Source organism: Carassius carassius, chromosome 44 (assembly GCF_963082965.1).
Source record: "Carassius carassius chromosome 44, fCarCar2.1, whole genome shotgun sequence".
Taxonomy (NCBI): domain Eukaryota; kingdom Metazoa; phylum Chordata; class Actinopteri; order Cypriniformes; family Cyprinidae; genus Carassius; species Carassius carassius.
In genome coordinates, this window is record NC_081798.1 from 10,796,601 (window position 1) to 10,809,455 (window position 12,855).

The 12,855-nt window shown below is 37.3% G+C and overlaps 1 protein-coding gene across 1 annotated transcript; it reads right to left on the bottom strand.

Moving 5' to 3' along the window:
• Positions 1–135: 135 nt before the first annotated feature.
• Positions 136–12,855, bottom strand: LOC132126695 (cas scaffolding protein family member 4-like). The gene is made up of 7 exons (XM_059538143.1): positions 12,711–12,855; positions 5,304–5,675; positions 4,215–4,262; positions 3,402–3,488; positions 1,999–3,252; positions 1,556–1,639; positions 136–1,457 (listed from the first exon to the last, which is right to left on the bottom strand). The coding sequence occupies exons 1-7, from the start codon at positions 12,714–12,716 to the stop codon at positions 1,056–1,058; spliced, it is 2,253 nt and encodes a 750-aa protein (XP_059394126.1). The 5' UTR covers positions 12,717–12,855; the 3' UTR covers positions 136–1,055.

Below are 12,855 nucleotides of genomic sequence, written 5' to 3' on the forward strand. Positions count from 1 at the left end.
TAATCAAAACATTATGTTCTTATTTTGTCTTTTGTGTTCCACAAAAGACAGACAGTTATACAGGTTTGTGAACTATCCCATTAACCAATAAACTACCACATAAGACATGAACAGTCAAAAAAATTGATAATTAACATTTTATTTGTGTCTAGAAGAAATATTTTTTACAGAAATAATTATTTGTAAAAAAAAAAAAAAAAAAAAAAAACAGTGTGTGAATGTTGAAAACTAGAACACTGACAAATTATACAAAAAAAAAAAAAATCCATTAATTGTATTGAGGGAATATTAACATTTTGCTCAAACACTGACTTTTCAAAAACATAATATAGTCATCTACATACATTTTGTCTATATATTATGACCAAAAATCTTCATACAGTGTTGAGCATTATAAAAGTGCAATTTTTCATTTAAAGTCTGAGGTTTGGCAGAATGACAACATTACAAAGAATACGACTAATAGATGCCAAGATCACGTTTAAGACTGTTGCTGTATTGCTGCTTTTAAAAAGAGCAGTTTATCCAAAAATGTACATTCTATGACAGAATTTCCATTTTTGGGTGAACTGTCACTTTAACATCTGCACAACAACTAGCACATTTTCTGCTTTGTCTTCATGTGTTTACATGCACAGTGTCACAGTGATTGCTTAATAACCCCACAACGACGTACAGTAATTCCATGCAAACACTTCAAAAAATGTTCTTTTAACGGGTTATATACATATTTTAACTGTGACAGCCAAACCTGATTGCAAGATAATTTTAATATCTATATGTAAACACCTTTAACTGGTATTTGAACAAAAGCTTTTATTCTTGCATCAGCATACTGTTGTAATTGAGGTTATAATTAAAAGTTTTTCCAGTGTTACATTTAACACTGCCTCCTCATCCAGACTAACAGGTTGAACAAAAAAGGAGCTTGTATTAAGGGTGGCTAGTTTAGACTCATACAAATCACACAAATTGAGATATTTCACAGATACCATGTTGTCTTCACCACACCACCTCCACACAATAAACTGGGCAAACAGATGGCAAACTTCTGCTCAGATGTCCAGTGACATTCTGAAGTTTTGTGCCCTTTGAGCCAGCTCTTTGGCAATGTCCTGCACCTCCTGGAGAGCTAGTTTGTCGGGGAAGTTCAAAGCTGCCTTCTTGGTCACTATGGCCAGTTGCTTGAGATGGGCACACAGCTGATTGCTCATAGACAACATATCCCTGCTGGCCTCTTGATTTTTAGCTTCATTACACAGAGTGTTCACGAGTCTTTGGCCCACCATGATGACCAGCTTGCTGTGGGAGATGAACGTTTCAGGGGGCTGTCCATCATTCAGGCTACTTATAAACACACTGATGGCCTTCTGAATAGCTCCAAAATACAGCCGGCAGTGGTCAGAGATGGAGGTCGGGAGTGGACTGCAGGGGTTAATGGACTGTGGTTTGGAAACCTTTTGAAGACACAATGAGTAATAACATGATAAGAGAGTCGAAATCAATGAGTTAATGCAATACGTTGAGCTGTATTGGGAGGGTCCCAAGTTTTTACCTGTTTCTTTAAGGTATCACCATTCTTCTTTGATTTAAAACTGCTTTTTGCTGGCTTTGGTTGTTGGTCGTACTCTGTCTTTGTCTGTTGAAAAGTAATAGTACTGGTTATAATTTTAAGGTAAACAGTATTATTGTTCATGTCTTGTATAATTTACTCAACATCACACAACCAGTCAAAAGGTTGGTGTTTTTCAAATGGTAATCATAAGAAATGTTTAGATGTTCATTTGTTAACAATGTTAATGTTAATTTGGGTTAAAATCCTTAATTGTCTGATGAAGAGGTTGCATGATAGAAACCTATGTGATAGTCTCTTATTAAATTTTTATATTTGTGGAGCACAGGTGTGCAGACTTTTTTCTAAATTCATCCACATTTAATATCAACCATTTATCAGTAATAGCTCATAACATGAAAAGAATTATGGTGTGATTTGCCTACCTGAAGTTGTACATAGTCACTTTCATCTATGCCCGAGTCTACCATTGGTTCACTTTTGCTGTGACTTTTTCTTTCAGATGGGCCTATATTCTCCACTACTTCTGGTTCCTTAGCCGGGACTCTGAATAGAAGCTTTCCATTTGCATTGAGGATGGATACCAGCCTCTTCACATCCTCTGGTATGGTTCGAGCCACCATAACAAAGCGCTCCAGGTGGTCAGGCGTCTGTGACTGGCTGTCATCCTGAGCTAGCTTATCTAGCAGCCAGCCCAGATCTCGCAGAGTCCTTGTAGCCTGCTGAAGGATCAAGCCTGAGTCTTCAACAATGGAGAGCTGCTTCAGAAGCCTGGTCCGCAGGTTGAAGTCTGTCAGCCGCTGTGCATTACCTTTGACATCCAAGGCGAAGTTCAGAAAGCAGGTGACAGAGTCAGTCACGTTTTCAATGGCCATGTGGATCTGATGGAGGTGCTGACTGAGATGCTCTTTGGTTCTCCAATGGCTGCTGACGAAGAGCATAAGCTTTGGCACAGATTGGCACACTGCTTCTTGCAGCTCAAGCAACCTGTTGCTGGCTTCCTCCTGTGAAAGTGTGACCTCACGCAAGGGCTCAGGTTCAGGAGAACTCAGCATGAAAGAGTCGCATGAGCTCCTGGAAGAACTGGAAGCTGTGGAGGAGGTGGACACTGTTGAGCTCCTCTGGTGGTCTTTGTTGTCCTCATCATCCCTTCTTATCGTCTCTTCCACTGGCTGCCTGGACGTTGTTCTGCCCCTCAAGGGGCAACGGTCAAACATGGGTCCAGGTTTAGCACTATACTCAAGAGATTCATGGGACTTTTGCTTTCTGAGTAACACTACAGGGCTCTCTGTTTGTTTAAGGCAAGGTGGGACATTATAGATGTATGAATTTGTTGCATTCCCAGTATCTGTACAAGACTGCACCACTGCTTTGCTCGGTTTAGGGATGTCATAGAGGGGCTGGATAGGGCTGTGCCTGTTTTCAGGCAAGCTGTGATTTGGCAAAGTGTCATAAAGCAGCATGTTTGAATTCATAGTTTTGGGTGGCATGGTGACATAGTTAGGCTCACAAGGTTCACATCCTTGTTTTTGGGGGAAAACAGGCACGTCATATATCCATTCAGACTTGCAGGGTTTCGGCATGGTACTATAACCACATTTTATAATACCTTCACTGATAGGGGGTGCTGGGATGTCATAATTGAGGTCTTGGGAAGTCATTGGGGGTAATGCATTGACCTAAAAACGAAGCAAATAAATAGCATATTTCACTTAGAAATAGTTCACAAATTGATTCGATTCAGCTTCTGTACTGAATCGGAGTTCCATGAGTGAAGACCGTTATGATGTGTTTGTATGAGTTGCTGTACAGACGTTACCATGCTTACTTTTGTCTTGGTTGCAGTCATACATCTCGCACTTTGCAGCACTTCATATCTATTATGAAAGTCTGTGTTTGACATCACTGTAGATGGCTTTAAAAGACAAGTTACACAATTTATAATGGTTAGTTTGATCAATATCAATTGCAGATTATTTCACAATCTTTTCAGTCTTTTAACTGAATAATCAAAGATGACTAGTGCAAGAGTTTTTAAACTTTTCAGTGCCAAGGACTCCCAAAAATAATGTTTTCATGTACAAAGACTCAGAGAATTTAATGTTATTTCGTAACATACTGTATATTATTTTAATAATGTTATGTTTCCAAATGTTATGAGTTTTAGTATTGCCACTGTACTAATGTGAAAGACAAAACAAATAATTTTATTAAAAAAAAAATATATTTTTTTTCCAGACAAATTCTGCACACATTTTTCTGCGTATTAATATTAGATGCATAAACCTGAGGATATTTTCAGTTTTCACAATAAATATTATTTATTTAATAATTTTCTATATTATAAAATGATATCTGGATTTGTTTTTTATTTATACAGTATTTTTAAACTGACTAAACAATGTCTGTCAATAAAATAAATAGTGCATAAGTAAAAATATATTCTATAATCATTGATAAATTCTACATTGTGTGTCTTCATTTTAGCTCTTTGTTTTCCTCTCAATTTTTCTGCAAGCCCTCTTGCTGACCTCTAGGTGTCCCATGATATCAGTTGTAAACCCCTGGGCTACTGAACAACTCAAAAACAAACAAACAAAAACTCAAGAGCATTTAAAGTGAACAAGGCAGGTTTTCTTACCAGGCTTGGGACATCATATATTTCTGTACCACCTCTGACTGTTAAAGCCTGAAAAGATAAAAAGTGTAAGTATAGATGCTATACTAAACAAGCAAAAATTTGAATACTCTAGTCTAGATGACAACATGGCCCACTTCTTAAAGCGACACAGGACCATTTCTAGTGCTGTAAACTTTACTGTGTGCCTTTCCCATTATCCCAGTTTTCTAACTGAAGCCATGCCACACGTAAGCTGCTAAGGTAAACATTTCTCCCTGAAGCAGGAGGGGAAATGGGCAAAATGTGAACCCAACTACTTCACCTATTACACAGCACAGACACTTCCCTCTCTCTCCCTCCATATATCTTCTGGTTGTAGTTAGTGGTGTGTCTGAATTATGTCTTTACTACTCTTTTACAAGCTCATAAAGCCCATGTGCTTCATACCTGTCCCCACAGAGAGAGGCTCCTGGTCCCCCATCTGTGAATCATCCACACATTCAGTTCTCCCTTTTATATTTTAGAATGACTGGCTATTGACATTTCATGGAATATTTAGTGAATCACATGTAAAGGTCCAATAACTTTAGCGTCCACTCCAATGGACTGTTAATATGTCGCCTGCCACTTTAAATGCTTGAGCTCAAAGTCAAATGTATTCTGATTGGCTGTCAATGTTTTAAAAAAATCAAAAAATGACAAATCTAATCCGATTCCAGATTCTGAAAGTTCTGTTTATATGAACATTAAACATTGCAATCCAATTCACATATATTTTAAATGTATGTAAGCATATGTAGTACAGGACTGTACATTATATGGAAGGTATGTTTTAAATCTGACAGGTATTTTTGAAACCTGAATCTGAATAGTCAGATTATGAATAATCAGAATTTTTTTTCCTGTTGATCAGATGAATTGAGGTCTGCACCACCTGTTTGAATCCAATTGAAATGAATTAGGATCAAGCTTAGTTTGCTTTATTTAGGTGTTTATATGAAGGAATCTCAGTCTGACAGAGCCATCAATTTGATTCTCAACAGATTATCTGGGTGCATAAAAACATAGTTACTGATGGAAAATGTGCTGTTGCACCAGCGAGAGACTTACGTCATGAGATCTGGTTCCTTCTAGATCCTCTTGTGAAGAGGCAGCTTGAGGGGGCACTTTATGTATTGTACTCATTTCTTCATAGATCGGAATCACTACTGGCCTGGTGGCTTTTGGAATCTGATAGATGTTCTGATGGCAGAGGTTGCTCTCTGTACCCAAGTTCATACAAAGTTTCTCAGCTTCTGCTGGGGAAAGTGGAGCCAGGCGGTTCGCTGGTGCCAGGCCCTGACGTCCATGAAGAGCACACTTCCACCAGCCAAGGATCCCCGCCACGTTCTTCTCCAGCACCACGATGATGTCACCCTTGCGAAAGGGCAGTTCATCCTCGGTTTCGGCTGTGTTGTCATAAAGAGCTCTGGCAAACAGCGTCTGAAGAAAACAGAAGACCGAAGATGTGAGAGAAGGGTCTCTAAAGACAGCTACTGGTTAGAAGAAGACACGTAATGACAATGACACACAAGGACCACCATGGATGGCAGTGGTGTCTTGGAATTGGATTTGAACAAACAATGGCCTTGTGTGACATGGATAATGGGCCTTTGCCTAACTAAACACAACTTCGTATACTTGCTGAAAGAATCCCCGTGACCTTGTTTCTTAGATGTCCTATGAGACTTTGTTCAGATATTATTATCTTTTAAAAAAACATTGTACCGACCCCAAAATGTGTCCGTGTGTTTGTGTATAAATAAAACGTGAATGACCAAAAGATTTCCGCAACCTTGTATGAATGCATTCATTTTTGAAATATTTGCATTCGTTTTTTTAATACTGAATACTATAACTGAGAATGTGGATGTCCAAAGACAGGTGAATGGATGTTTGGTTTTCACTTCCTGCAACAGTATTCTTTAGAAAATTCTGGTCTAGAATGTTTAACAGTGGGAAACATTGTGAACAATGAATCCATTCAAATAATTTTGAGCAGAACTCTGTTTGTCTGTGAATTCAACAGTAGTTCCGGAGTTTGATACTCAGGTGCTTATTGTCTGTACAGTTATTTATAAACAGGCCCTCAGACACACACAAACACCTGCACCTGAAAATCATACAGTAAACAAGAGATTTGACGTGAGAGCCTCTCACTCAGCACACGTTACCACACACACATGCACACATGCTTCTACTATGTGCACACGTCCCTTTAAACCCATCCCATGTGCTCACAAATTCCTCAGCAGCAACAGTGCAGATGATTCAAATTAAACTGCAATGGAGTATAATAGAAGAATACCTTTCACGAACATGAACTGTTCATCAGCCACTTAGCCTTGATCCCAGTTAAATAAATAATACATACAAACAACATAAAACAAAGCAAAAACAATAAAACTGTCAAAATTTATAATCAGTTTTTCATTTTGCATTAAATGTCAAGCCATACAGATCTGATTTTACAATATTGTCCGAATACACTCAATCTGTCCTCATATTTTTAAACTACAGTATGTGACATTCACTATGCTGCGTGCAAAAACCTTTCTTTTTTGGCCACAATATATGCATGAATGTTTTGTTAAAGTTGGTTGCTTCAATTAATAGTTCAGTAAAACGTATTATTTGATTTGTCTTAATCATCTCTAAGTCACCTAACCCTTACCATGTATATATAATTTATACATATTTAATACATAATATATGTATATTATTTTATATTCTACACACATATATCATTGCAGCACTATATTTTAAGGACCGATTCTGACTATTAACTAGATCCTTATTAGCATGTGTATTACTAGCATACTGGCTTTTTATTAGTACTTATTAAACAAATATTTATGTCATATACTGAACTACCTTACCAATTATTAATAGGTAGCAAATTACTTTATGGAGGGAAAACTCTGAATTAATAGTGAATATGTTCCCTATTCCAAGGTATAACTATTTATATATACTATGTGTGTGTATATATATAATTAGAATAGAGAAAACATTCAGTATTAATTAAAATTTATATATATATATATAGAGAGAGAGAGAGAGAGAGAGAGAGAGAGAGAGAGAGAGAAAGAGAGAGAGAGAAAGAGAGAGAGAGAAATATATAGCCAAATATTGTTCTATTCTAACAAACTATAAATTGATGGAAAGCTTACTTATTCAACTTAATACACACACACGTGTTTGTTTTTGTGAAAAGTGGGGACATCCCATATGCGTAATGGTTTTTATACTGTACAAACTTTATATTCTATGGCCCTACACCAACCCTACACCTAACCCTAACACTCAAAGGAAACTTTGTGCATTTTTACTTTCTCAAAAAAACTCATTCTGTATGGTTTTGAAAAATGGGGACATGGGTTATGTTCTCATAAGTCACCCTCTCCTTGTAATACCTGTGTCATACCCATGTCATTATACAGAGTTGTGTCCTGATATGTCACAAAAACATGTACACACATACATACAGGCCTCTCTCTCTCTCTCTCTCTCTCTCATATATATATATATATATATATATAGGGAACAATTAATTTTATTTTATTATATACTTTTGAGTGCAATATTACAAACAATATACAAACAGTATTTTATAAAATTATTAGATTTTACATTTTTCTTAATACATTTGATCCAATCCTTTTAATTCACACATAAAAAATAATTAAAGATTTTCATTTACCAGAATATTCTTAAAAAAAAAGAGGTGGGTTTTGACTGACTCACAACTCACCTAACGCTTAAATATAAATTCTAAATTGAAGAGCTGTCTGCAAAGATGATCACCACCTCTTCCATGTAATTTACATGTGTGTGCGATGTGTGTATTCATACCCCCCCCCCCATATCCTCTCCCCCAACACAGCCTTCCTTCCTCAAAGCTCCACTCCCCGCTGATAAGAGACGGGTGCAAGCACTACCTTAAATGGCTCATGGACGGATCTTCTGTCACAAAGCCTCTATTCAGCCCACAGAGCATCAGTTCCGCTCGCAAGCACTCCACTCTATTGCAACGCAGGCTTTGGTTAATGCACGCTGACCACAATAAACCACAGACCCCCCTACACTAACCCACACAGACCAAAACACAACAGAGCCAGTCCCAGCATGCTTTGTGTGTACATGATAACCTTGAGTGTGCTGCAAACGAGAGCACCAAACCCAAGTTGCACCAACTTACTTTAATAGTAGACATGGCATTGCATACAAAAGAATAAGATATGTATCTCTTGTGGTTATTTCAGTTGTTTGTTTTGCTAACTACAACACAAAAACAGCAGAGTTTTCGGAACGTACGATAATACAATAGGCCTAATTCGCTTAGAAAAGAATCACTGGATTCATGCTGAAAAGAGTACTTGTAATACATTGATTGAAATGTATTTACTTACTTGGTAATTGAATATGCTTAAAAAAACAAGATGTATATTTTTACAGTGTACAGGTAAAACAATTTTTGGTTGGTAGGTCAAAACTCTGTTTGAGACATATATCAACATTGGCTCAACCAATGGCGTGAGCTTGGGGCGGGGTTATACGTTTGCCCCAGCCAATGAAAGAAGGTAGACATTTCAAAAAAAGCATTATTTTTGCAATTCTGTTTTGTGATCCTGGTAGCACAGGAATTAGGGTGTTTTCACACTTATTAACATATTTCTGCCAAAAAAAATGGTTGGAACATTGTACACACTGTTCACAACAGATTAACACTCTAACCAGCTCAAATACTGTTTGCTGAAATTATGTGACTGTAGTGAATTTGCCCCTGGTCTGTACCACCGCACACGTGTCTTTAAAGGGAAGATTGCTGAGTGTGTACATTTCTAAGTTTGCGTTTGGAGTATGCGTGTGTGTACAGTGAGAAAGGAGGTCAAATTCAGCTGGGATTCCAGCACACGCCTGCTTGTGCAGATCAGACTGGGACAGCTGGCCTCGGCTCTCAAGAAGCAGCTGTCTCTCTCCTTCACGTCTCTCTCTCTGCACATACAGGATGAAAACTGTGATACGCCATACTGTGTTTTCACATAATGATCATTTCCAGCTTTTTTATTGCATGATTCACTAGAATACCTTTGGAGCAATATTTCCTTTAATGAAAAATATATATTTTGGTAACACTTATCAGACTTCTTTCAAAAATATTATTATTTTTTTTTTTAATAAAATTAAGATTTATTTCTTCAGAGAACTACATATATTCCTATGAACAAGTGTAGTCAGAAATGATCCATACATGTAAGTGTATGGATCATTTCTGGTAAGAAGCTTTTATGGTAAGAATGTGTTCACACTTTGAGTGTGAGAAAGAGCTTCCCATTCTGTTTAACCCCCAACCTATAGGTGAAAGTGCAAAACCCCAGTGTCAGCACTCCTCAGCAGAGGATTCTACGTACAAGGCAAAAAGGCCTGCTATGCAGAGAATGACAAAAACATTCTCAGATATTTTCATCATTAGCACTTTCTAATGCTATATTAATGAGCCCACAAAAGAAAACCATTTTTGTCCAGACAATGAAAGTCAATGGGGTCCAAAACAACCTTGGCCCTCATTGACTTCCACCATATGGACAAAACCACACAGAAACTGCACTTTTTCCACATTTTGTACTCTAAAGAAAGTAAGTAAACTATCCCTTTAATTGGAAAACTGTGCACATATTTGAGATGGTAGAGAAGCTGTTGATTAGACAAAGTGGTCCATATTTCCAAAGGAATAATATTTTTGGAGTGATAGGATTGCTTTGACATAAATATTTATGGCGTGCTCACAGGGTCACTGGCTCAGGCAATGAGCATCTCTCTTCACAGGGCCAGGAAGCTGCCTTGTTAAGGTGATATATTAGACCGTCACACACTGAGTGAATGCATGAGTATGCACCGATGTAGGCCGTCTGATATATGCTTCATGCAAATAGTGTACCCAAGAAAAATTTAACTTGCTTTCCAAGCTCATCTCATAGTTAAAAGCCTTTTATGAAGTGACAACTTTATCCCACTCTCTCCCATGCATCAGAGAGTAGTTAACAAGAACCAACTTAACTATTTGTTCTTGGCCAAAATACAGACAATATAGCAGGTATAGATGATTAAAAAAAAAAAAAACTTTTAGCAATCAGGTCTGGTTCACTTTGCAGCTTACTGAATTTAAGAACTGACAGCAAGGGACTTTTTGACCAATATGCAAAACACGTTTTTAATGTAATGTGATAGACTGGAGTCATTTCTGTGATTTTTTAATCAGCTGGCTGAACTCTCGTTCTGATGGCACCCATTCAGGACCCAGTGGTGAGCAAGCGTTATAATGCTGAATTTCTCCAAATGGATTCAGATAAAGAAACAAATCTGCACATCTTGGATGGCCTGAGGGTGAGTACATTTTCACTTTTAGGTGAACTTAAAAGTGTTCACCATAACTTGAACCAATATGCTAATTTATACCCATTAAATGTGAAAAAAGGTCAACAACCACTAACACCCAGCCGTTATATATAAACTGTTCAACTTAAACTTCTTTGGTATTTCCTGTGTCACAGCAACGATGATATCAAACACAGATCTCTTGTTTCCCAGAGATGAATTCATGGGACCCATCGATTCTTATGGCTCTGTTTGTTTCTTTCTTTCATTTTTCCAACCACTAACACCCAGCCGTTATATATAAACTGTTCAACTTAAACTTCTTTGGTATTTCCTGTGTCACAGCAACGATGATATCAAACACAGATCTCTTGTTTCCCAGAGATGAATTCATGGGACCCATCGATTCTTATGGCTCTGTTTGTTTCTTTCTTTCATTTTTCCAGGGAGGATACAGGAGATAATCATGACTGACTGATTTTTAGATATGCTATACGAGTAAATGCAATCATCCCATCACTAGCTACAAGTTCCCCTTTTAGAAATTTGAGTGTTTTGAAATGATACCAGGAAATATAAAGCATCTACGCAATACAACGATTGAATGTAAAGTCAAGCAGCAGATTATGCTAGATGATTATGATATATTGCAAAAAAAGGCTGAGGGTTTTTTAGGCCCAATGAGTGGAGTGTTTTGCAGACTATTTCCTGACCCTTCATGTTTTTCTGCTTTTATGCATACACTGTCACCACATTTTGACATCTTCCTATAGCAGAGGCTTTGTAGATTTTTTCCCCCTGATTCATCGAATACGTTTAAGTTGTTAGCTTAGATACATTTAGTTACAAATGTGAACATGCATTATCAGAAGCTTCTATATTTAACATGTAATAAATACAGCGAGATTTAAGGTTTAAATGTTACCTTATAACATGTTAGCTTTCAGTTTTTTTGATCAATGACTTTTGATTCGAAGGAAATAGAAAATAGAAGTTCTCTAAAGATAAGTCTACTCCCTATGTCTTGGAAATGTGGGTGAGAGGAAGCAGGCCGGTCTGTGGGTGTGATTTTGTCACTAATTTCTGTCACGGTACACCGCAGGTGATTAAAATACTTGATACAAAGAAGGTCCCGGAAATTGCCAAAAGGTCAAATGTCAAAGAAACCTGTAAGTCGCAAAGATTAAATAAACTTTCAGAGTCAGTAAGGTTTTTCATTTTGGTAAATCCAGCGAGGATCCATTATTATTTTAGAGCGGCAGTAAAGAATCCTGAATCCTAAAGTGACCAATTATGTTACCATTAGGTCACTACAGAGTATTGAGGCTTATATTTCACCTTTTGTTGATCTACAGGTGTACAAACCACTCCAATATGTGAAAGCAGATTAGGAGTAAGTACAGCAGATCACTCATTTAGACATAAACTTTCCTGCATTCTAACCTAAAATAAATTCAATGTACAGACCAATCTAGTCAACTGAACCCAGCTGGATATAAAAACAGACAAAATATATCCAACTTGATACTCTAAATAAACATATACATGTTTTATCACATGTGTAACCTTAAACCACAGCCAAGATTTTGGTTGTGACAAAGTTCAGCAGTTCAATGTTAAGCTCTTCACTAACAGCATCAGATAACCATAGAAATATTTACTCGAATGGAGATGCGACTTCAATAGTAAAAGTGCTAATATCCATCTATACTAGTTAAAGTTTCTTGTAACATCTCCAACCCAACTCGACCCTGGTTTCAAAAGCATGTTAAAGACAGCAATATAGTGCCATTCTCTTTCTCTCTCTCCGGGTTAACGGTATCACATTACAAAGCACCTGCAAATGTAAGAGTCTATAAGAGGCTAAGGCAGTGAGGGTAAGGGTTAGAGCTGACACCACATCTGAATGGTAAGCAAAAATAAAAAATACTATTGTTTAAGAAAGACGGTTCCTTTTTGAAACACTGACAGCTGGCTAGTATGGTTCTTCTGAGAAATCTTTTCATGTTACAAGTTCATTCAGGGTCTGAAGATGCACCTAAAGAAGTGATGTGTCATTTCTGAAGATGTTTAGTTAATTTAGAAGTGAAGAATACCCACCTCCATCGCTGAGATATGAATCCTATGATCAATCAGTTTATAAATCCCATTCAAAAGTCCATGTAGAATTGACAGACACAGTAAAGCATCTGGGCTTCTGTTTGCTATATTTCTATGTTCTCTGTTCCTCTGTCACACACACACA

Bases quoted from the DNA above. Each gene is read 5' to 3' on its own strand.
- LOC132126695 (XM_059538143.1), bottom strand. The intron at 3,253-3,401 runs GTAAGCATGGTA...CTTCGTTTTTAG, and splicing joins TGACTGCAACCAAGACAAAA to GTCAATGCATTACCCCCAAT. The intron at 1,640-1,998 runs GTAGGCAAATCA...ACTTTTCAACAG, and splicing joins GTGACTATGTACAACTTCAG to ACAAAGACAGAGTACGACCA.